The sequence below is a fragment of the Anomaloglossus baeobatrachus genome, chromosome 9 (genome assembly GCF_048569485.1).
Source record: "Anomaloglossus baeobatrachus isolate aAnoBae1 chromosome 9, aAnoBae1.hap1, whole genome shotgun sequence".
NCBI lineage: Eukaryota > Metazoa > Chordata > Amphibia > Anura > Aromobatidae > Anomaloglossus > Anomaloglossus baeobatrachus.
In genome coordinates this window covers 110,661,098-110,687,574 of record NC_134361.1, presented here as the reverse complement: position 1 = coordinate 110,687,574, position 26,477 = coordinate 110,661,098, and the positions used below count along the sequence as shown (strand labels likewise).

General features: G+C 44.5%; 1 protein-coding gene across 1 annotated transcript in view; it reads left to right on the top strand.

Moving 5' to 3' along the window:
* GUCY2F (guanylate cyclase 2F, retinal) overlaps positions 1–26,477 on the top strand; it is a 142,085-nt gene that overhangs the window by 33,038 nt on the left and 82,570 nt on the right. Inside the window, exon 4 of the mRNA XM_075322706.1 lies at positions 20,910–20,994. Within this exon, the coding sequence (XP_075178821.1) occupies positions 20,910–20,994 (85 nt within the window). The remainder of the gene's footprint in view (positions 1–20,909; positions 20,995–26,477) is intronic.

Sequence of the window (26,477 nt, the reverse complement as noted above, 5' to 3'; positions counted from 1 at the left end):
CAGGACGTGAGGCAGGGAGGACGAATGTAGTCAGGACGGGAGGCAGGATCAGAATTTACAAGGGACCAGCGGCACACTGCAGAGCAGAATTATAACTGGCACCGCATGAATGGAAGTGCCCTGAAGATAAAGGCGCTGTGATCCCGGCCATGCTCCAGGAAACACTAACAGCCAGGGTCATGACAATGGGCACATTACTACAGGAGACAATATGGGCACATTACTACAGGAGACAATATAATCACATTACTAGAGGTGTCACTACTACAGGGGACACTGTGGGCACATTACTGCAGGAGACAATATGGACACATTGCTAGAGGGCACATTACTACAGGGGACAATATAGGCACATTACTTCAAGACACAATATAGGCACATTACTACAGGGGACACTATGGGCACATTACTACAGGAGACAATATGGACACATTACTGGAGGGTACATTACTACAGGAGACAATATGGGCTCATTACTACAGGGGACAATACTACATTACTACAGGAGACAATATGGGCACATTACTGCAGGAGACAATGTGGGCACATTTCTACCAGTAGCTGCAGCATTTCCCACTCTAGGCTTATACCTTGAGTTAATAAGTCTTCCCAGTTTTTTGTGGTAAAATTAGGGTCCACGGCTTATACTCAACTCAGCTTATACTCGAGTATATATGGTATACTCATCTCACCGCTTACCTTTCAGGCTGGCTGCCATGTTGATGAATCTGTGCAGAAGAAAATTGCAAGAAAAATCCACATTTTGGTAAATGGGGATTTTTGTCATTTTGGGGTAGATTTCAGTTCAAATATATTCGCTCATTTCTAATGGAAAACCATTCATTTAATAAGTGCCTTTCTGTGCAAACTGAAACCTCAGTGCCTGCTGCCACCAATCCTGTGGGTCTTTTAGAGTCATCCACAGATTTCTGATCGCCTGTCTCCCAGGAATCTAATGTCAGGCAATGTTGGCTTTCTCTTTATACCACCTTTGGCTAATGTACCTATATAATGTTCCTATAACTTTAAACTTGAGAAATCGGCTTCTATCTGTATTTCTAGGAACACTCAATGCTTTTATTTTTTTTTTTATGCTTTTCCTTGTTTCTGAAAAAAATGATCTCTTCTGTTAACGTCTTGTGCCACTGTAGCACCCACGGGGCAAGGGGCTAACTTTACTCGTCGCTGATGTCGGGTCTGGGGATGTCACGGGTGGCCCTGCCCGGCTTTTTGGCCCCGAGGCATACAATAAAAAGGGAGGATGATGGAATGGAAGTTTGTCTCATGACGCCACCTGTAGTATGCAGCCTGGGATTAGCCGCCGCTGCGGGTGATGTCCTCCGGGGCTGGTAGTGTCGCAGGAAGGATGGTCCTGCTCCCCACAGGTGGAGCGGGCCCCGGGAGGATGATGGGATGATAGTCAGCCGCTGGTGCTGGAGCGCGGGGTGACGGAGCCGGTAATAATAGACTGAGGCAGCAGGTGCGGGTCAAGATCTATTTACTCACAGTTCTGGTGCTGCACTCAGGGTACCGGTCTCCGCCGTGATGGGCCCCAGCCGATCCCGGGTAAGTTCAAGGTCAACGCCAGTGCTATGAACTGAGAGGCCTTTCTCCTTGCGCTTGGTGTTGAATCCCCATGGCCTGAAGCTACTTGGGGACCCCGGTTCTTGTAACTCAGCTACCGTCCTGTATGCAGGTGACACGGGTCCGCTGTGGGGCCTGACCGTAATCCTGTGCAACTGTGCTCTGAGAATTGGTGGTGGCCAGAGGGATGTACAATACCTCTGTCCTGCAGATTCTGGTAGTCCAACATGGAGTATGTTCCACCCTAGGGCTCTGCACCCTGCTCTGCGCCGGTTCCAAGGGTGCACTGAAGCTCTCCCCTCAACAACCGTGTTTCTCCTCTGTCTTTCCAGCTCACCCTGGTTGTCTCCTGCCTCTTCAAGTCGAGCCGGTCCTAGCTGGAGAAGCTCTTAAGCACTCTCTCCAGCGATCGTGTTGTTCTGTGTCCCAGACTATTCTGAAGTTATTTTCCTGTGTGTTCTGTAACTTCCCCAGTGCTGCCTCATCTCCCAGGCTGTTGCCCTGGTAAATGGGTATTTCCCAGTCTTGCTGACATCCAGAGTTATGCAAATGACTGGCTCACTAACTGGGTGTTTGTGTGAATGTTGTAGAAGTGTTAAACACCAGCGATTAACCTCTTCATTACCCGGGATAAGTGCTGCACCTTAAATGAGATGCAGTACCCTGTGGCGACTGAAGCCTCAGGGGCGCCACACTACTCTCATGACAACCTAACAATACTAGTGTCATTGCCCAAATTGCAGAAAGTTGGTAAATTTTGCTAATTTATACTAGGAAATGTCTAATTTAAATTGCAACTATATTGGAATGAACATTGTTTGATTATAAGATTTTAAGGGTGCATTGTCCCACAATCAACATTTATAATCTATAGACAAAATATGAAACACATGTCTGATTACCCCACTGCTGGAAAGGACCCCTGCTGATGTCTAGAAGGGGCTCCTGTACCCAATTTTTGTCTTGCTGCACGTCTTCTGTGAGAGGAGTTTGATTAGCGCTGAAGTACAGCATGGCCCTTAAAGGGAACCTGTCACCAGAATTTTCTCTATTAAACTAAAAGAATCCCCTTCTGCAGCTCCTGGGCTGCATTCTTTAAAGGTTCATCTTGCTACTGACTCCCCTTTCAGACCTACAGTGCTGGCCAAAAGTATTGGCACCCTTGCAATTCTGTGAGATAATACTCAGTTTCTTCTTGAAAATGATTGCAATCACAAATTCTTTGGTATTATTATCTTCATTTAATTTGTCTTCAATGAAAAAAAAAAATTGTCATAAAGCCAAATTGGATATAATTCCACACCAAACATAAAAAAGGGGGTGGACAAAAGTATTGGCACTGTTTGATAAATCATGTGATGCTTCTCTAATTTGTGTAATTAACAGCACCTGTAACTTACCTGTGGCACCTAACAGGTGTTGGCAATAACTAAATCACACTTGCAGCCAGTTGACATGGATTAAAGTTGACTCATCCTCTGTCCTGTGTCCTTGTGTGTACCACATTGAGCATGGAGAAAAGAAAGAAGACCAAAGAACTGTCTGAGGACTTGAGAATGCAAATTGTGAGGAAGCATGAGCAATCTTAAGGCTACAAGTCCATCTCCAAAGACCTGAATGTTCCTGTGTCTACGGCGCACAGTGTCATCAAGAAGTTTAAAGCCCATGGCACTGTGGCTAACCTCCCTAGATGTGGAAGGAAAAGAAAAATTGACGAGAGATTTCAACGCAAGATTGTGCGGATGGTGGATAAAGAACCTCGACTAACATCCAAACAAGTTCAAGCTGCCCTGCAGTCCGAGGGTACAACAGTGTCAACCCGTACTATCCGTCGGGGTCTGAATGAAAAGGGACTGTATGGTAGGATACTCAGGAAGACCCCACTTCTTACCCCCTGACATAAAAAAGCCAGGCTGGAGTTTGCCAAAACTTACCTGAGAAAACCTAAAACATTTTGGAATAATGTTCTCTGGTCAGATGAGACAAAAGTAGACCTTTTTGGGAAAAGCCATCAACATAGAGTTTACAGGAAAATAAAAGAGGCATTCAAATAAAAGAACACGGTCCCTACAGTCAAACATGGTGGAGGTTCCCTGATGTTTTGGGGTTGCTTTGCTGCCTCTGGCACTGGACTACTTGACTGTGTGCATGGCATTATGATATCTGAAGACTACCAACAAATTTTGCAGCATAATGTAGGGCCCAGTGTGAGAAAGCTGGGTCTCCCTCAGAGGTCATGGGTCTTCCAGCAGGACACTGACCCAAAACACACTTCAAAAAGCACTAGAAAATGGTTTGAGAGAAAGCACTGGATACTACTAAAGTGGCCAGCAATGAGTCCAGACCTGAATCCCATAGAACACCTGTGGAGAGATCTCAAAATGGCAGTTTGGAGAAGGCACCCTTCAAATCTCAGGGACCTGGAGCAATTTGCCAAAGAAGAATGGTCTAAAATTCCAGCAGAGCATTGTAAGAAACTCATTGATGGTTACCGGAAGCGGTGTTCGCAGTTATTTTGGCTAAAGATTGTGCAACCAAGTATTAGGCTAAGGGTGCCAATACTTTTGTCTGGCCCATTTTTGGAGTTTTGTGTGAAATGATCAATGATTTGATTTTTGTTTCATTCTCGTTTGTGTTTTTTCATTTCAAGCAAAATAAACGAAGATAATAATACCAAAGAATTTGTGATTGCATTCATTTTCAGGAAGAAACTGAGTATTCTCTGACAGAATTGCAGGGGTGCCAATACTTTTGGCCAGCACTGTAAATAACAACTTTATAAAATATTACCTTTTGCTATGGTAATGAGGTTTGCTGGCCCGGTGGGCGGGCTGTATTTCATCCATTATCCCCCCCTCATGCAGCTGTTCGCCGTCCCCCAGTGCTCATTTACATAGATGAGGCCGCCGCCCTCATCTTCCGCAGTGCTCAGGGAGTCTCGCGCATGCGCAGTGGCACTATCGCGGGACTGAGCACTGTTTTCAAAACGCGAGCGCCGGTGATGTTATTGCGCAGGCGCGAGATTATGGGCGGCTACTTGGATGACGCTGGTGATGGTGATGTTATTTAGGTCTGAAAGGGGGCCAGTAGAAAGATGAACTTTTATAGAATGCAGCCCAGGAGCTGCAGAAGGGGATTCTTTTAGTATAATAGCAAAAATTCTGATGATAGGTTCCCTTTAAGCATCCCTTCCCTCACCAGGATAGTAAGCGGTTTTTCATACATATACAGTATATGGAAAGTATCTGTTTCCGTGATACTTGTCGGATCATCTTTGCCATGATTAGGGTTTTAGTCATGCATATGGCTGTATTACAAGGTCCATGCTGAACAGTGCTATAACACGACACATCTCGATATCCATGACTACTCATGTATGTACGGAATCAGAGGCATAAGGAAAATTTGTCTTGTCAGATTAATACAAAATTCAACGAAAAACAGAGTTGATTCCCGGATGCTGCCACGAGTGAAGACAACTGTGACCATCCTGATGAAGGAGTCAACCCTTCGAAAGACGTTATATGAGGAAAGATCTAGAGAGCATACACCCTCGTCTTCACTCTGTGGCAGCTCCCGGGAATCACCACTCTATTTCCAACATGTTTTTGTGTCGTTAGCAAAAAGGCAAAGTCATTAATAAAGAGATTAAAAAGAATTGGTCCTGGTACAGATCCTTGTGGTCCCCACTGTGTACTTTTTCCCATTTAGAGAATGTAGCATTTACAAAACTCTTTGTTTCCTTTCCTTTCACCAGTTTTTTACCCATCTGCATATAGTGACCCCCTAATCCCTGTTTCTGGAGCTTCAGTATAAGGCTGTTGCTAACAATACAACTTTATTAATTTCCCCTACTTCTTTCTGGCCACATATTAATATCTTTAACTATAAAGATTTTCTTAAAACCATCCTGGACAAAGCTGCACCTAATCTACTCCTGCAACAGACAGCGTCATCCTTGGAACATGTCTCCAATTCTTTTTCTTCCGTGGTGCTCTTTAGTGTGCTGGACGGATTTGGAGAAAATGACATCTCTCATCAGATTTCCTCCATTATAAATTCATGTTCAAAACCTTTACCTCTGCCCTTCACCATATGAAACAAGCCCATTTTATCACTCTCATTTTTTCTAATAATCCAAAATAACTCTGATACTTTATGCTCCCTCCTTTGTCCTAATATGCAGGAGCCGATCACTGATCTCAGAGTTGAAGACTTATTTCAAAATGGAAATTATAACATCTGACAGAAAAATATCTCCCAGTCTCCAAGTAACATTGATCTCCTTCCTTTTTCTACTTTTTTTCCAAAAGAAAACCAAAGATGTGATCTCAAGTCTCCGCTTTTATCACTCTGCTACCTATGTTAGTGATCTAAAAAAACAAAGGTGAAAATAATATAAACATATATGCTGCTGTAACTAACTAAAAGCATAATGCATATAAATAAACATAGGGTACTTAGTAAATACTATTTTTGATCAAAAAAAGTGTAAAGCCATCCCACCACGACAAGGTGTACCCAATCGGGACAGTACCTACACACTCTGACATCAATCTGAATAAGAGCAGAAAGTGGCTGGGTCCCAACTGGACACACAGCCATGGTAAGCACTAGATGAAATGCCCAGATCACTAAGAAGGGGGCCGCTCTCTATTTGTACTGAGTACAAGAGACTACGAAAGAAAACAAAAAAGTGAGCCGAAGTATGAGTTGGTGTACATGCAGCTTGTAGGCTCATGTTCACACTGGCCATAAGACATAAAAAAACAAAGATGAAAATAATATAAACATATATCCTGCTGTAACTAATTAAAAGCATAATGCATATAAATAAACATAGGGTACATAGTAAACACTGTTTTTGATCAAAAAAGCGTAAAGCCATCCCATCGCAACAAGGTGTACCCAGTGCGGACAGTACCTACACTTTCTAATATTAAAACCTCACCATGTGTCAACAGATATCAATCAAGTCCTATCAGTTTAGTTAAACACAGCTAGACTCCAATGAAAGAGAAAAACCATCTTAAGGAGGATCACAAGGAAATTGACAGCATGTGACCTAAATATGAGTGCCTGAGTAAAGGGTCTGAATACTTATGACTATGTGATATTTCAGTTTTTCTTGTTTAATAAATTTGCAAACATTTCTAAATGTCTAATTTTTTGACAAGATATGGTGCAGTGTGCATTAATGAGAAAAAAAGAACTTTTTTGAGTTTACCAAATGGCTGCAAATAAACAAAGAGTGAAAAATTTAAAGAGGTCTGAATACTTTCCGTACCCACTGTATGTAAAGTTTTGACTTTGCAAAGAGTAATAAAAAATTCTCTCTCTTTCATTATTCTGGCATTTGACAAATATAAATACAATTGGTTCCTAATTGACCTAAAACTGAAAAATATAGTGAGAAAAACATGTATACGTGTCTCTATAGAGAATGGAGGCAAACATCTGGTTTCAAGTGTGTGTGTGTATATATATATATATATATATATATATATATATATATATATATATATATATATAATAACCATATTACTCTCAGAATCAGCTACAACTTAGATATCCGTATGACAATGTTAACGTTAAAGGGGTTATCCGGCTTATTTTGACTTTTTTTTATTATTACCCTATTGGGCTACATTGGAGCAGGTAAGTAGATAGTGAGCACTTACCTGCCCTGCTGTCAGCCCCTCTCCCCCAACTCAGATTGGTCATGTGACTGCTGCTGCGATTTTGCTGCTTCCGGTCATTTCATGTCAACCTGGGCAGTACCATGTTGGCATGCAAATCTGTGAACAGCTTGTTGCCACCCTGCTGGGCGGTTACAGTGCATGGAGTCACCGCCCCCTTCCCTGCACCCTCCCACACATTCCCCCGCACCCCGTACTCTCCCCGCCCATGGTGTCACCGCCAGCATCGGGCCCTCTGCTCAGGATAGCAGGAGTGCCCGTGCGGTCTTTGTCCCACTCCAGCCCCGGAGTGCTGATACTGCAGGAGTGCACTGCAGTATCAGCAACTTCTCACCCTCTGCAGTGTGGGCAGCCGCGGGGATGACGAGTGCTGCTGTCAGAAGGTTAGATGAGATCATTACCTGCTATGACGATCTTCGCTTCACTCCTGATGTCAGCGCTGTCACTGCCTTCTATGCCCGCTGCGTTCTCACGGCACTAGCGGTGATGTCACGGGCGATACTGCTGAGAACGCGGCGGGCATAGAAGTCAGGACCAGTGCTCACGTCAGCACTGCAGGAGATCGTCACTGCAGGTAATGATCTCATCTAGGACCCTATATAACAAGAAAAAACAGCATAAAAACAACCTCCACTCAAAAATATTATGTATTGCAAAGTGTGCACAGTACCAACATTCCAAGCTGTACTATTGAAAAAATGAGATTTTTGGCAAAAAATTGCAATTTTTCGAGCCACCCCGCCAACGTCACGGCAAATCTCCTGGGGCAGTCCTAACACTAAAATATTTTTATTTAAAGTGTGCCATGTGGCCTCACATATGCAAAATTAGGACTGCACAGCACGTACCTTGTGCTTTTCAGTCACCGTCTCCATGACTGATTCATGGTTGTGGGCGGGACAGGCCCGAGCACATGCTGCTTAGAATAAATAGCCAGTGGACGGGGTTGGATGGCAAGTGTGAACAGCCACCAACCGCCAAAAATCAGGACAGATGGAAAAATAAACATGAGGTGCACTGCAAGATGAGAACCAACTGGGACCCTATATAACAAGAAAAAACAGCATAAAAACAACCTCCACTCAAAAATATTATGTATTGCAAAGTGTGCACAGTACCAACATTCCAAGCTGTACTATTGAAAAAATGAGATTTTTGGCAAAAAATTGCAATTTTTCGAGCCACCCCGCCAACGTCACGGCAAATCTCCTGGGGCAGTCCTAACACTAAAATATTTTTATTTAATGTGTGCCATGTGGCCTCACATATGCAAAATTAGGACTGCACAGCACGTACCTTGTGCTTTTCAGTCACCGTCTCCATGACTGATTCATGGTTGTGGGCGGGACAGGCCCGAGCACATGCTGCTTAGAATAAATAGCCAGTGGACGGGGTTGGATGGCAAGTGTGAACAGCCACCAACCGCCAAAAATCAGGACAAATGGAAAAATAAACATGAGGTGCACTGCAAGATGAGAATCAACTGGGACCCTATATAACAAGAAAAAACAGCATAAAAACAACCTCCACTCAAAAATATTATGTATTGCAAAGTGTGCACAGTACCAACATTCCAAGCTGTACTATTGAAAAAATGAGATTTTTGGCAAAAAATTGCAATTTTTCGAGCCACCCCGCCAACGTCACGGCAAATCTCCTGGGGCAGTCCTAACACTAAAATATTTTTATTTAAAGTGTGCCATGTGGCCTCACATATGCAAAATTAGGACTGCACAGCACGTACCTTGTGCTTTTCAGTCACCGTCTCCATGACTGATTCATGGTTGTGGGCGGGACAGGCCCGAGCACATGCTGCTTAGAATAAATAGCCAGTGGACGGGGTTGGATGGCAAGTGTGAACAGCCACCAACCGCCAAAAATCAGGACAGATGGAAAAATAAACATGAGGTGCACTGCAAGATGAGAACCAACTGGGACCCTATATAACAAGAAAAAACAGCATAAAAACAACCTCCACTCAAAAATATTATGTATTGCAAAGTGTGCACAGTACCAACATTCCAAGCTGTACTATTGAAAAAATGAGATTTTTGGCAAAAAATTGCAATTTTTCGAGCCACCCCGCCAACGTCACGGCAAATCTCCTGGGGCAGTCCTAACACTAAAATATTTTTATTTAAAGTGTGCCATGTGGCCTCACATATGCAAAATTAGGACTGCACAGCACGTACCTTGTGCTTTTCAGTCACCGTCTCCATGACTGATTCATGGTTGTGGGCGGGACAGGCCCGAGCACATGCTGCTTAGAATAAATAGCCAGTGGACGGGGTTGGATGGCAAGTGTGAACAGCCACCAACCGCCAAAAATCAGGACAGATGGAAAAATAAACATGAGGTGCACTGCAAGATGAGAACCAACTGGGACCCTATATAACAAGAAAAAACAGCATAAAAACAACCTCCACTCAAAAATATTATGTATTGCAAAGTGTGCACAGTACCAACATTCCAAGCTGTACTATTGAAAAAATGAGATTTTTGGCAAAAAATTGCAATTTTTCGAGCCACCCCGCCAACGTCACGGCAAATCTCCTGGGGCAGTCCTAACACTAAAATATTTTTATTTAAAGTGTGCCATGTGGCCTCACATATGCAAAATTAGGACTGCACAGCACGTACCTTGTGCTTTTCAGTCACCGTCTCCATGACTGATTCATGGTTGTGGGCGGGACAGGCCCGAGCACATGCTGCTTAGAATAAATAGCCAGTGGACGGGGTTGGATGGCAAGTGTGAACAGCCACCAACCGCCAAAAATCAGGACAGATGGAAAAATAAACATGAGGTGCACTGCAAGATGAGAACCAACTGGGACCCTATATAACAAGAAAAAACAGCATAAAAACAACCTCCACTCAAAAATATTATGTATTGCAAAGTGTGCACAGTACCAACATTCCAAGCTGTACTATTGAAAAAATGAGATTTTTGGCAAAAAATTGCAATTTTTCGAGCCACCCCGCCAACGTCACGGCAAATCTCCTGGGGCAGTCCTAACACTAAAATATTTTTATTTAAAGTGTGCCATGTGGCCTCACATATGCAAAATTAGGACTGCACAGCACGTACCTTGTGCTTTTCAGTCACCGTCTCCATGACTGATTCATGGTTGTGGGCGGGACAGGCAGTGTGGGCAGCCGCGGGGATGACGAGTGCTGCTGTCAGAAGGTTAGATGAGATCATTACCTGCTATGACGATCTTCGCTTCACTCCTGATGTCAGCGCTGTCACTGCCTTCTATGCCCGCTGCGTTCTCACGGCACTAGCGGTGATGTCACGGGCGATACTGCTGAGAACGCGGCGGGCATAGAAGTCAGGACCAGTGCTCACGTCAGCACTGCAGGAGATCGTCACTGCAGGTAATGATCTCATCTAACCTACTGACAGCAGCGCTTGTCATCCCCTGCAGTGACCTGGGCTGACCTATTGATGTTAGCTCAGGTCACTGCACTACTCTCCCAGCCAATGGGGAACATTCTGTTCTTCATTGACTGGGAAATTGACTATGGTATGGTCAAGGTATGGTATGGTATCGTCATGGGACCCCCTTATTGGATTATGCCGGACCGGATTTGTTTTTCTTTTCAATAAATTGGTGAAAGAGGGAATGTTTTGGGGAGTGTTTTTTCAAATAAAACTTTTTTTGTTATCTGTTTTTTTTTAACTACTGACTGGGTTGGTGATATCGGGTACCTGATAGACGTGTGACATCACTAACCTCAGGGCTTGATGCCAGGTGACATTACACATCTGGCATCAACCCCATATATTACCCCGTTTGCCACCACACCAGGGCACGGGATGAGTTTGGGCAAAGTGCCAGGATTGGCACATCTAACGGATGCGCCACTTCTGGGGTGGCTGCGGCCTGCTATTTTTAGACTGGGGAGTGTCCAATAATAGTGGACCTCCCTAGTCTGAGAATACCAGACCACAGCTGTCTGCTTTACCTTGGCCTGTGATCCAATTTGGGGGGGACCCCACGTTTTTTGTTTTAAAATTATTTATTTAATTTAAAATAACAGCGTGGGGTGCCCTCTGTTTTAGATTACCAGCCAAGGTGAAGCTGTCAGCTGTGGTCTGCAGGCTGCAGCCGTCTGCTTTACTGCTTTACCCTAGCTGGCTACAAAAGATAGGGGGGATCTCACGTCATTTTTTTTAATTATTTATTTATTTTTTGGCTAAATATTGGCTAGGCACCCTTTAGAGCCACATGAAAGTCACAAAAGGGTGCCAGCTTAGAATATGCAGGGAGGTGGGACATTATATATGTCTTTCTCATCTATCTATCTATCTATCTATCTATCTATCTATCTATCTATCTATCTATCCATCCCTCCCTCTATTCATTCATTCATTCATTCATTCATTCATCCCTCTATCTTTCTGTCTCTATATCTATCTATTCATCGCTATATCTACTCATCTATTCATCTTTCTTGCTGCTTCCGTTTTTTGCGGTCCGCAAAAAAACGGAAGGCACACGGATGCCACACAGATGTATCCATGAAAGAAATGGACCGTTTTTTGCGGACCGCAAAAACGGAACGGTCATGTGAATGTAGCTTACATGTGTTCCCTATGGTGGTAGGGTTCGGTAGATAACGATGGTGAGGTGGGGGGTCGGTGCAGAACGAAGGGGGGGTTCGGTACAGAGCGCCGTGTGTGTGGGGGGGAGTGGAGGGTTGCAGAGCCTGATGTGGTGTGGGGCACAGAGCCCGATGTGTGTGTGTGTGTGTGTGTGTGTGTGGGGGGGGGGGTGTAGAGCCCAATGTGGGGCTGTTATTTCCATTGCTGTAGTGATAACAGGTCAGGTGCTGGGGCATAATACTGACAGGAAATGTGTGTGCAGAGGGGCTGGCAGAGGGCGGGGCTGGACACTGAGGTCGGGTTGTGCCAGCTCTGACTGGGAGGTTTAGCACAGGAAGTGATCATGTTTGGTTGAGCTGAATGTAAACAAAGAGCTGCAGAGAATAAAGTCATAATTCAAGAGGAACAAAAGTTAGAAAACAAAAAATAACAATGTAGGGGTGTTTTATATGACAATACAGTACAGATAAAATCAAAATGTTTTGGTAAGCTAATGTCAGACAACTCCTTTAAGAATTTGTTAAGTAGGTTTTTTGGTTTATATTGTGAAAAGTAGACAAAAATACCAGAAATTGCTTCTTTTTGTATTTCTGCCACAAAAAATATAATTATTTACATTCCATAATGAATATGTGTAGCAAATCAGTAGCATACAATTGTAACATTTTTTCTCTTTAAAATGAGGCTTTTAAGACATCTGTGAATGAAAAAAGTAAACGTTTTATGACTAAACGTTTTATGCTAAAATGTAGAGGCAAAAATGTAAACAATTCCCTGGTCATTAAGTCTTTCAGGGTTAAACTAATGATACTTAGATTGATATATTTGCCCTATTATAACCTCAGTTAGAAGTTGTTTTATTTTTACGTTTTAAACTGTTGTGCTGGTATTAAAACTAAACACCAATAAAGAGGTTGTCCCCTTCCAAAAACCTCCCCCCCATAGGCTCCGGTAGCTATTAACCCCTTAACGATCGCGGGCCGTAAAATTACGTCCTAGCGATCATAATGTTACTGCCCGCGGACTCCTGGCAGCAGCATGCTGCGATCGGCGCACATCTCAGCTGATTTTCACAGCTAAGATGTGTGCTTGCTAGGCACGAGCAGAATTGTTATCTGCTCGTGCCATTTAACCCCTGTAATGGCGCTGTCAATATGTGACAGCGCCATTATAAACGCGATCGCGATAAAGTTTTACTTACCGCCCGATACCGGAAGTCACGTGACATGATCACGTGACTTCCGATGGTTGTCATGGTAGCACAGGGTCATGTGATGACTCCTGTGCTAGACATGAACTACTTTCACTTTCGCTTTCCACGGAGGCCAGGGAAGCAGAAAGTGCACGTATCTGCTGTTTACAGCTGTGTAGCTGTGATCAGCAGATAGTGCAGAGCGATCGGACTGCTGATCGCAATAGCCCCCTAGGGGGACTAGTAAAATAAAAAAAAAGTAAAAAAAAAGTTTTAAAAAATTAAAAAAAAACAAAAAAACATAAAAGTTCAAATCACCCCCCTTTCGCCCCATTGAAAATTAAAGGGTTAAAAAAATAAAACATATACACACATTTGGTATCGCCGCGTTCAGAAACGCCCAATCTATCAAAATATAAAATCAATTAATCTGATCAGTAAACGGCGTAGTGGCAAAAAAATTCCAAACGCCAAAATGACATTTTTTTGTCGCCACAACTTTTGCGCAAAATGCAATAACAGGCGATCAAAACGTAGCATCTGTGCAAAAATGGTACCGTTAAAAACGTTAGCTCGAGTCGCAGAAAATAAGCAGTCACTGAGCCATAGATCCCGAAAAATGAGAACGCTACGGGTCACGGAATATGGCGTAAAACGTGCGCCACTTTTTTCAGACAAACTTCTGAATTTTTTTAACCCCTTATATAAAAGTAAACCTATAAATGTTTGGTGTCTACGAACTCACACTGACCTGAGGCATCACACCCACACATCAGTTTTACCATACAGTGAACACAGTGAATAAAATATCTCAAAAACAATAGTGCTATCGCACTTTTTTTGCAATTTTTCTGCATTTGGAATTTTTGTGCCATTTTCCAGTACACTATATGGTAAAACCTATGGTTTCATTGAAAAGTGCAGCTCGTTCTGCAAAAAATGAGCCCTCACATGACCATATTGGCTGAAAAATAAAAAAGTTACGTCTCTTAGAAAAAGAATGGCGAAATAAAAAAACTGAAAGCGAAAAATCGGCCGGTCGTGAAGGGGTTAAAAAAAACAACTATCTGTCCTCAGGTCCAGTGTGTCACATTGTGTCTGGTTCAGAAGTCACCGAGGGTCAGGACTACATCTGATGCTGTTCACACAGCAGAGTCGAACACTCCACACGATGCTGCTATTGAGGGGCACAGACAGGCTCGGGCGTCGACCAGCTGTGCTCTTGTTAGCAATGGAGCTTGCAGGAGTTAATTTCTGCTAGCCTGTGGATTACTCTTTGAGTCACATGTTGCAGGAGACGTATCACAGTTACTCCCGCTTTTTTAAGATGGTGGAGCCTGTCATCCCATGCTGACTATAGCTTTACGCGATTCTGGTCCTTCTGCTTTATTATCCAGTTGCTGGTGAATTTCTATGTGCTGTTTAGTGTGTTGTGGAAATACTCTTGTCTGATTATTTCCTCCCTTCCTTTAGATTCCTCCTGATCACGTATTGTCTATACCTCTTTCAGTGATTGCTGTGAGTTTCAGTTTTGGTTTTGCCCCATCAGTTTATGTGGGATTAACCATTTCTGTCCCTGCCCTCTCCTGAGTGGAGGGAGGAGGCTACTAGACCAGGGTTGTTCAGGAGCTAGGGCAAGGAAGGCAGCTCAAACATCGTCACCTTCAGACATACCTTTGGGATCAGGGTCAACTACGGTTTCCCTAGCCTTTAGACCAGTTTAAGCTCTCCTGTTTCTAGTGATCCCGTCACACTCCGTGACACAGTGCTCGCTCTCCATTGCAGCTTCAGTCTCTGTTTTTTGTCTGCAGCATTGAAGTCAATTTGACAACACTGCAGCCAATCAGTGAGCTCAGTTGCTCTGTTCTGAGAACTACAGAATTCATATTGTCTCTTCAGGGAGGAAGGAGATGAACTCTAGTGCCACCTATTGGAAGTAGCAATCCTAAAAGTCAAAAGTGGCCCTTTAATGAGCTTTTTCATATGACTTAGAATTTATGTCAATTCAGAATCTCAATTTGGAGACACTGTATTTTGGGGTGATTGCTCCTCATCAGTGCAAAGTATGAGATCTGATCTGGCTATATGAGAAGCTATACGAGAGCTGCAGACAAACATCAGATACCAGGTTGCAGTGGGAGCACCGATTCTGGATCTGCTGATGCTATGTATTATTAAGTTTTTGCATAGCTGCAGCCTATGAAGGAAAGTTTTCTGAAAGAGGACATCAACAAATTAGTAGTGGTAATTTTTTTTACATATTGCCTTGAAACTGGTGTGCAAACGTAGAACAGTGCATACAGATCTCAGTTTTTACATTATTATTTTCTTTAATATCAGCAACTCAGTAGTATCAGATTACTGTATGTGAATTTTCAGTTCTAAAATACCCCTGAAATACTTATTATACTAACATTATAATTTGCCTAATATAAGAGGTTAGTTATTTCTATTAATCTCCGGAGACTTTACATCTGGGTAACATGCAGTTAAAATTTCCTAGAGCCTATGATTTTCTTGTATTATCCTATTCTTACCTGAATCGCGCAATCATTCGAGAATACAAGAGTGATGGATCAGGCTCACGCATACTATCATTGATCTGATTTCCGAAGAAGTGGATTGATTGAATGTGTATTCACTTACTAAGGAGCATTGTGTGCCTGTAACTGGATGAGGTTATCATGTAAAGCTCAGTAATATTCCTGTCAATCTTTTTGGTGTGTAATATAACTGCACATCAACTGTGGAATGTATCACGTTATATAAGGTATATAAGATTCCTGATCTACTGTCTCAAATGAATATATCAAGCAGAGGCAGACTGGGACTGAAATTGAACTTTTTTTTTAAAGCACAAATGTCCTTGCTACTGTGTACCTAGATGGCATTGTTTTTTACAAATTTGGCTCTGGCTAACTCTTGAGGAATTTTAAATTTACTATAAATTAAATGAAATTCCTAAATACATGCTACACCTCTTTTTTCCTGATTAATAAGTCATACTGCAATGTCATTTAACAGAGACAAAATGTTAAATGACATAACCAGTGTAGTACATGGGTTGGGATCAGGTCTGGATGGTTGAGTTTCGAAGCTGCACACCTTAGAAAGAACACGAGGAGAGTTACTACCACTCTATATAAATTTCCAGAATTGGTCAAATGTTCACATTGTAGAGTCAGACTGAAGGTAGCAAACCCACAATTAAAAAATACACATGGAATCAATAAGTAACAATAAGAAAGAAGAGTGAAAGAAACCAGAATGTGTTAAAACTTAGATCCTTCAAAGTATTCCCTTTTTACATTGATGATAGATTTAGACCCACTTGGCATTTTCTCAATAGGCTTCACCAAGAAGTCACCTGGTATGATTTTCAATGAATAGGTATGCTGTCGCGCACAGACTTGGGGAGGGTCCGGAGAGACACATAAAAAACAAGGGGTTCACCACAATAAGCAAAAGGTACACCAGGGACAAATTATCAACAATGGGCCCTGCCTCTAGGGAGGGGGTTGATGGGACACCTCCTGTACTCACCTGCAACTGTACCCTGCATTCCTAGCCAATCCCTAAACATGTTCTGCACTTGTCATGAGCAGGATACCTGAAACTCTAGGAAGCCCTGCAGTAACCCTGGCTACTGAGTTGGCAGGTGAGGATCGCTAGTCCCACCGCTGTATTAAAACAACATGAAGGGAAGGTACAACAGACAGGGTAAACAACAAAAGGATAAAGCCCAACTTCACGGCTGCAGTCAGACACCAGGACTATAGAATACACCACTTCACACATAAAGGGCAGCTCCTTCCACTTCGCGGCTTAGCTTCAGAATTAATCACAATAACTAGTGCCCCATACTGGGAGATGTGATCATATATAGGGGAAAGAAGTAGTCACCAACCGGAAACACCTGAGACCAGGAATCAAAAACTGCTGAAAAGGAAAGCTGACATTAACCCTAAAAGCACTAAAAGAAAAGAAAATACGCTTAATATGAGGAGTCTGAGATAGCAATGTGAGACTCTGGCCCAGATCCTGTCACAAGTCCTTAAATGCAGAGAGTCGGTCATGACATACGCCTTGTAAAACGTTCAGTGTTGGTATTCAGGTACATAAGGTGCTGAGCCCTACTCCAAAACTACTCTAAGCAAAAATATAGGAAGTACCACTCAACTAAGTACAGAAAAATGACAGTCCATCATTACTTTTAGGGGTACTTTGCACGTTGCGACATCGCTACTGCAATATCGTCGGGGTCAAATCGAAAGTGACACACATCCGGCGCCGGTAACTACGTCACAACGTTTAAAACCTAGGAGAGAAGATGAACAAGCGTGAAACAGTCAAAAATCGCTGATCTGTGTCACGTCGTTCATTTTCATAACGTCGGTGCGTCCGCAGGTACGATGTTGTTTGTCGTTCCTGCAGCGCCACACATCGCTGTGTGTGAAGCCGCAGGAGCGACAAACATCTCCTTACCTGCGCCCGCCGTCCACCGGCAATGCGGAAGGAAGAAGGTGGGCGGTATGTTTACATCTCGCTCATCTCCGCCCCTCCGCTTCCATTGGCCACCTGCCGTGTGATGTCGCTGTGACGCCGCACGACCCGGCCCCTTAGGAAGTAGGCGAGTCGCCGGCCAGAGCGACGTCGCAGGGCAGGTAAGTGCGTGTGACGCGTCGTAGCGATAATGTTCGCTACGGCAGCTATCACAAGATATCGCATGTGCGACGGGGGCGGGTACTATCGTGCTCGGCATCGCTAGCATCGGCTAGCGATGTTGCAGCGTGCAAAGTACCCCTAAGACATTAATGTCAATCTGGAAAATTGCTGGAACCTTGAAGGTATCCTCAAATACAGTCATGAAAACTATGAATCAAAAAAAGAAAATCAAGAATTACCTCTTATGCAGAGGATATATTTAACATATTACCAGCTCCAGAAAACTTAAATTGATAGCACTTCACAGAACAGCCATCATAAATTATGCACTAACATCAAGTAGCAGAGAAATTAGGATTAGTCAAAACTTGAGATTTTTAGCACCAATGGCCATGTCTTTGTGTGATGCAGAAAATATGAATGGATAGTTTTCCTTGTGTGGAACCCACCATCAAGCATGGAGGGGTGGTGTAACATCTCTGCCAATTTTAGCTTCAGTCACTAGCCAGTGACACACCATTGTTGTGGGTGATGCTCTGGCCTGTTCAGAAACTACGGGTATCAGCACTGGTTGGAACTCTTCAATACATAAACCCAAGAGAGAAAGTTGGCAATGCCGGTCAATAATTGTGCTTTCTGGCTTTATTTGTGCTCTGTGCATTCTTATTTATCATGTTACCTGATCTCGGCTTGATTATTGACCTTTTTCCTGCCTGACGATTTTGTACCTTCCGTTTCTCCTGGATCCGACCTAGCTACCTGACTATTCTTCTTCCTAGCTTTTGCCACCGAACAGCAGCTGACACTGTGGCCTTAGCCCGGGGACCCCTGTGTAAGTTCAGACACCTGAACAGGGGTTAAAGGATGAAGGCCAGGGCAACCCCCGGGTTCTGAAAAATGGAGTAGCTAGCATCAAACCTGTTTGTGGTTGCCTTTTTAGAGCTGCTAGGTGACTTTGAACAGTGCTTGCATGTCAGAGAGGTGTGATAGTGAGGAGGTGCTTTGTGGGTGACACTGTTGGTGATTTATTCCAAAGTCAAGGCCCACAGTATTCTTAAACGATATGCCATCCCATCTGGTTGGCACTCAGTAGGACCATCATTTGTGTTGTAACAGGACAATGACCCAAAACACATGTCCAGACTATGTGACCAAGAAACAGATGGATGAAGTGCTGTGGCCTCCACAATCACCAAAACTCTACTCAACTGAGATGGTTTGGAATGAGGTGGACTATATAGTGAATATAAAAATAGCAACAAAAAGAGGAAAATATCCTCCAAAAAGGCAGGTGGTTAAGCTACTCGTTGCTGGGCCATTGCAAGTTGGGTCAGGCGATGTCACAGGTGGCTTTACCCGGTTCTGTTGCCCCGAGGAGTGCAGTAAATGAAGGGAAAGCTGGGTGATTGGGGAAAGTTTGTCGTTACACTATACGTTATGGTATGCGGCCAGAGAGTAGCCGCCGCTGCAGAATTCCTCGCTGGGGCAGGTGATATGGCAGCCGGGATGGTGTCGCTTCCCACAGGCGGTGCGGGCCCCGGGTGGATGACGAAGGGTTTGGCAGTCCCCTGGGAGCGCCGGAGCGAAGCTAATCAGAGTCTGAGTCAGCAACTACGGTTTCAGGTTCTTTTACTCTCTGATTTAAAGCTGCACCCAGGTGGTGGTCTCTGCCGTCGTGGGCTTCGGTCAGTCTCAAGCAAGTGAGGGGCCACCACTGGTGTTTGAGTTGAGAAAGTGTCATTTTCCTAGGATGTCCCCCTCAGCAGTTAGGAACCCGGGCTCAGCCCAGTAAAGTCCAAGAGTTCCCGAAGTGTCTTGTCAGAACTATGGTCCCGACTCGTCTTTCTTATGTGAGTGTATTGTGTCTACTTCTACTCCAAGTGGAACCTGCCCCCCAGGTGGCTGGCTTCAATGACCGGGGAAGTCCCATGCATCGTGATGGCCACCCCTCTTTCTACCCTGAGCCAACCCTCCCTGTGAGAAGGCTCCTAAGCTGAGATGGATACCGCACCTTAACTGAGGTGCAGTACTCTGTGGCGACCAGAGCCTCAGGGGCGCCACAGTGTGGCGGGTGTTACATCAGGAGGGTGTTACATCAGGGTCTTGGACAGGAGATAGAGACTCACTGGGGACCCAGACCTCACTACCATCGAGTGTACCTCTGAGTAGAGGGTCAGCTCAGGGTTACCTAATCTAAGGACCAGCTTTTGAGTCCCTATCCAGTCACATCATAGTCACCAGCGTTCATTAATGGTTTTGCTGCCTTCAGTCTGAATCTCCATTGTATGCGTTCTATTAAGTATTTAGAAAACCATTGAATGAACGAGTGTGTCCAAACTTTTGATAAGTAATCTATGCACACAATATATATATTTATACATCTCTAAAAATTGTCATAAAATTATCAAATGTTACTACTCTACAATCAACATATAGTGTCCTAACACTGTATAGTTGGTGCAAAATGATTTGTAGAACCTGGTAAATTGGCCACATAAGTAATTTGTGGCTGCTGAGCTCTGAAAACCTCTTCTTATTGATCAGTCTCCGTGGCTCCTCTTTTGATTAATCAGCCTCATGCAAAGTCACATGTGCCAGGAAAACTAGTCAAAGGAAGAGTCGCAGATGCCAGGGGGTAGAAAGTGGTTCTCGGAGCTCCTGTCCAGTGGCCACAGATTACTGCGGCCAATAGAACAGGACCTGGAAATTAATTTGTACCAAGTTTACCAGTAATCCTACTAATGCAACCATATAGGAGACAAGTAATACCTCCAATGACTACTTAGCATACATCACATAATGACCGAATACTTTCACCATGCTGATCATAATGAAAAATCACTGTTCAAACTTATACCAGCCCTACATTGGTGCACTCTTTCCTTCACAAGTTTTCTTTGCAGACTGTAATGCACAGACATCTTTGGCTGATCACATTTCTAAAACCCTAACTTCTTTTTTCCCACCTTTAGATAAACCACAAAATGTCATAACCATCCGCAGTGACATAACCATCTGCTGTGTATGCCTAGTCTTAAGAATTTTTTTCTATTAAAACATATATATACTTAAAAAATAAGACTTTTTAGTATGTTGTTATGCTGTTCTGAATATTTCAATATAAACTATTGATAATTATTTAAACTTACTTTTTTCTCAGGTATCGATCCTGCCTTTGCACTAATGGTCTTTCTTTGCATAATTGTTGCCATCATCTCCATAAATGGACTTGTTTATGTCATAAGGTATTTTATCAATGGTTTTCTGACATAAAACTATGTTTTTTGTATATTATATTATGAACTTTTCATTGGCCAAGACAGTGAATGTGGACCCACTGGACCACGGAGCCTGAGCTTACCCTGGAGGGGCGTGACTAAGTGCCTATCGGGTATTCACAAGAGTTTTTGATGGTGAGGTTGGAATTGGCTGCCGGTAGACACCAGGTACCACTGCAAGACAATCCCCGAGTCCACAGTAGCTGACATGAACAGCAGCAGACAGGACAAAGTCAGGCCAGCAAACTGGAATCTGTACTGGCAGCAACAGAGATCGAGTATGAGCTGCAGGCTGGACAGGTTGAGGTACAGGTGTAGACAGGACTACTGGCAAAGTAGAACAGGTACGGTGCTGGTGCAGACATAGTCACAAGATGGATGCATGTAGAGAATTGCAGGAAGGATACCGGAACACTGGCAAGACGGACACAAGAACACTGGTAGGATGGTACAGGAACACAGGCTGGACTCATACAGGAACACAGGCTAGACTGGTACAGGGTAGGACAGCTGGAAGAGATGGAATGTTTGGTACAGGCTAGACGGCAGGTATAGATTGGACAGCAGGTACTGGTAGGATGGCAGATACTGGTAGTACGGCAGGTACAGACTGGACAGCAGGTACTGGTAGGATGGGAAGTACAGATTGGAACACAGTAGTGGGTACACTGTACAGTTTCTGGAGCACAAGTTGGAAAACACTGGGCAGTAACTTTATTACTGGAACACAGGCTCAAATACACAGGACTAGCTCAGGCTAACTGGGACCTAACAACTCGTAACTTGCAGACAGACTGAAAACACACATTGCACAGGCACCTACCTGAATTGGAAGGTGCTTTAAATACCTTGAGGTTCCCAGCAATAGGTTGCGGAAGACTGTTGGAATGTGTGCGCTACTCCTTTAAGAAACAGGGAGTGCGTGTGCCCTATAAGCCATACCTGGAGACCTGCGTGGTGTGCGCAGGTCCTGGAACACAAACAGAACCGGGAGCAGAGGCAGCAGGATAGTCATGGTGGCAGGGGCAATATGTGGGTGACCGCGAAGGAGCAGAGGGCAAGCAGACCGGCCGCGGTGGTGAGTATATCGGCATCCCTGCCAAGGAGGGAGCGTAGAGCAATGCAGGGGCACCGATGTTATACAGTCCCTGACAGAAGTTCTGTCGCTTATCCATGTTATGTAAATAAAAGCTTATAACCTGACTTTAAATCATCCATTGGTTTCATAAATTACTCTTTTGAAAGTTGAAACCCTCCCAAATTTGGTTTAGGCTATGAAAATAAAGTTGCTGCAAAGCTGAAATATTGATCATTTAATGAACACAGAAAGGTCAGATTTTGGCAAGACAAAAGTTTTGTTGCATTGTCATATAATGCACCCAATCCTAGTTTACATCCTCACCTGTGCTCACTAAATGATCGGTTAATTAGTGGGTGTGTATAAAAAGAAACCCAGCACCCCAGACCTTCACTTTAACTGCAACTTGACCTCTGACAACATGCCAAAAATCCACCCTGCGACCAAAGTCTTGATTATCAAGTGGCTGAAGACCAGATCCACTGCAGAGGTGGCTGGCACCTTTAATGTGTCGTAGCGTCAAGTACAAAGAATTAAAAAAAGATTTGAAGAGACTGGAGATGTTTTTGACAAGCTCAGATCCGGCAGACCCCGCAAGACAACTGCTCAGGAGGAACGTTTGTTGGTTAGAAAATCCAAAGCCAGCCCCTCTTCCACTGCAGCAGAGCTCCAACAGGCCTGGTTACCTCAAGTCCCTGTGTCAACTAGACCAGTTTGTAGGATTCTGTCTCGAAATGGCCTCCATGGTCGAATCAGTGCCCAGAAGCCAGCACTAAAGAAAAGGCAATTCAAAAACCATGTGGCATTTGCCAAGTCCCACAGCCTGCTAAACAGATGGATGCTGGAAAAGTGGGAGAAGGTGGATTTCTCTGATGAATCTCCAGTTGAATTACACCACAACCGCCACAATTACTGCAGGAGACCTACTGGAGTCCGTATGGATCCAAAATACATCCAGAAAACAGTTAAGTTTGGTGGTGGAAAGATCATGGTCTGGGGTTACATTCAGTATGGGGGTGTGGGAAACATTTGCAAGGTGGAAGGCAATATCAATAGCCTAAAATATCAAGAAGTATTAGCTACCACTTACTTTCACAATCATAAAAGGGGTCAAATTCTGCAGCAGGATGGTGCTCCATCTCATACATCCATCTCTACAGCAAAGTTCCTCCTGGCAAAGAAGATCAAGGTGCTCAAGGGCTAGCCAGCCCAGTCACCAGACATGAACATCATTGAGCATGTTTGGGGTAGGATGAAAGAGGAAGCTTGGAAGATAAAACCAAATAATCTAGATGAACTCTGGGAGGCATGTAAGACTGCATTCTTTGCTATTCCTGATGACTTCATCGATAAATAGTATGAATCATTGTTGAATCACATGGATGCAGTCCTTCAAGCTCATGGAAGTCACACAAAATATTAAATATGGCTCTAATAGCACCACAACTTAATTCACCAATGTAATGCAACATATCTTTGTATTAGGCTAGGTTCACATTTCCGTCAATTTGTATCAGTCACAATCCGCGGCTCTGGTAAACAACGGAATCCGTTTGGTGGATTTCGTTGTTCCCACTTACTTGTATGAGCGGCGGATTGTGACTGATGACGCTGCATTGCATTCTCCGCCCGACTGATTAGTCGTGGAACGACTGACTTTTGGGCGGCAGGAACGCAGCATATAACGTATTTTGAGCAGCGGAATCCTTTTGATTTTGCTGAGCATGCTCTCTCTCGACGTCCGAATGATCAGCTGATCGCCCGGCACCTGCCTTCTGTGAGCGATCAGCTGATCACCCGGCGGCCGGCTGCTGTGAGCGATCAGCTGATCACCCGGCGGCCGGCTGCTGTGAGCGATCAGCTGATCAGCCGGCGGCCGGCTGCTGTGAGCGATCAGCTGATCAGCCGGCGGCCGGCTGCTGTGAGCGATCAGCTGATCACCCGGCGGCCGGCTGCTGTGAGCGATCAGCTGATCCCCGGCGCCCGGCTGCTGTGAGCAATCAGCTGATCAGCCGGCGGCCGGCTGCTGTGAGCGATCAGCTGATCAGCTGATCACCCGGCGGCTGGCTTATGGGAGCGATCAGCTGATCACCCGGCGGCTGGCTGCTGTGAGCGATCAGCTGATCAGCTGATCACCCGGCGGCCGGCTGCTGTGAGCGATCAGCTGATCACTCGGCGGCCGGCTGCTGTGAGCGATCAGCTGATCACCCGGCGGCCGGCTGCTGTGAGCGATCAGCTGATCAGCCAGCGGCCGGCTGCTGTGAGCGATCAGCTGATCAGCTGATTACCCGGCGGCCGGCTTCTGTGAGCGATCAGCTGATCACCCGGCTGCTGTGAGCGATCAGCTGATCAGCTGATCACCCGGTGGCCGGCTGCTGTGAGCGATCAGCTGATCACCCGGCGGCCGGCTGCTGTGAGCGATCAGCTGATCACCCGGCATCCGGGTGCTGTGAGCGATCAGCTGATCGCTCTCATTAGCCGGCCGCCGGGAGATCATCTGTTCGCTCTCAAAAGCCGGCGGCTGGCTATTGTGAACGATCATCTGATCGTTCTCTCTCTCATGTTTTACAACGGAGTCCAACAATGAATTCTTATTTTTGTCATCCGTTGTACAACGCACCAGTCACAAGCGTCAAGCAACGCATATGACTGATGGAAAACAACGGAAATGTGAACCTAGCCTTAGAAGTTAATTATTTGTTTGAATTTCACATTACTTTCTGTGGGCGACAAAACCTTTGACTTGCCAAAATCTGACCTTTCTGTGTTCATGAAATGATCAATATTTCAGCTTTGCAGCAACTTTATTTTCATAACCTAAACCAAGTTTGGGAGGGTTTAAGCTTTCAAAAGAGTAATTTATGAAACCAATGGATGAATTTAAAGTCAGGTTATGCTGTAGTACCCCTCTCCTTACACCCCCTCTTCACCAGACTTGAAAAAAAAATTCTTCACCTCAAAGACATCCTCAGAGTTGATAGGTTTAGCAACAGATGGTGGAAGGAGTAGGCCAGATGGCCGTTGCTTGGGAGATTTGCTCTGAGCACATGAAATGCAGATGGAAGCAGATTCCAGGTTAATCATCTTGGTGGAGTCAGGGTCATGTTGAGATTCCTCCCTCTTCCTGTCGAATGATTGCGTCAGATCAACAGACAGGAAGCAGTACTAGATCAGGCTAACGGGGACCTGACAGCTAACAACTTGCAGACCGACTGAAGACATATGTTGCTCAGGCACCTCCCTGAAGCGGAAGGTGACTAAAGGTTCCTAGCAATAAGCTGTGGAAAACTTTTGGAGTGCCTGTTCTGCCCTTTTAAGAAACAAGGAGTGTGCGCACGTGCCATAGGAGCTATACCTTTAGACTTGCGTGGTGTGCACAAGTCCTAGGGCACAGGCAGAGTCGGGAGTGGAGCAGAGGCAGCAGTATGGTCAGCATCAGGGGGAACACGTGGGCGATCGTGGAGTAGCAGGGGAGTGAGGAGACTGGCATCCCTGTTGAGGAAGGAAAGCAGGACAGTGCAGGGACGCTGGTGTTACAATAATAAATAATGCATGAATGTATATACAGTGCCTACAAGTAGTATTCAACCCCCTGCAGATTTAGCAGGTTTACACATTCGGAATTAACTTGGCATTGTGACATTTGGACTGTAGATCAGTCTGGAAGTGTGAAATGCACTGAAGCAAAAAAGAATGTTATTTCTTTTTTTATTTATTTTTTTTAAATTGTGAAAAGTTTATTCAGAGGGTCATTTATTATTCAACCCCTCAAACCACAAGAATTCTGTTTGGTTCCCCTAAAGTATTAAGAAGTATTTCAGGCACAAAGAACAATGAGCTTCACATGTTTGGATTAATTATCTCTTTTTCCAGCCTTTTCTGACTAATTAAGACCCTCCCCAAACTTGTGAACAGCACTCATACTTGGTCAACATGGGAAAGACAAAGGAGCATTCCAAGGCCATCAGAGACAAGATCGTGGAGGGTCACAAGGCTGGCAAGGGGTACAAAACCCTTTCCAAGGAGTTGGGCCTACCTGTCTCCACTGTTGGAAGCATCATCCGGAAGTGGAAGGCTTATGGAACTACTGTTAGCCTTCCACGGCCTAGACAGCCTTTGAAAGTTTCCACCCGTGCCGAGGCCAGGCTTGTCCGAAGAGTCAAGGCTAACCCAAGGACAACAAGGAAGGAGCTCCGGGAAGATCTCATGGCAGTGGGGACATTGGTTTCAGTCAATACCATAAGTAACGTACTCCACCGCAATGGTCTCCGTTCCAGACGAGCCCGTAAGGTACCTTTACTTTCAAAGCGTCATGTCAAGGCTTGTCTACAGTTTGCTCATGATCACTTGGAGGACTCTGAGACAGACTGGT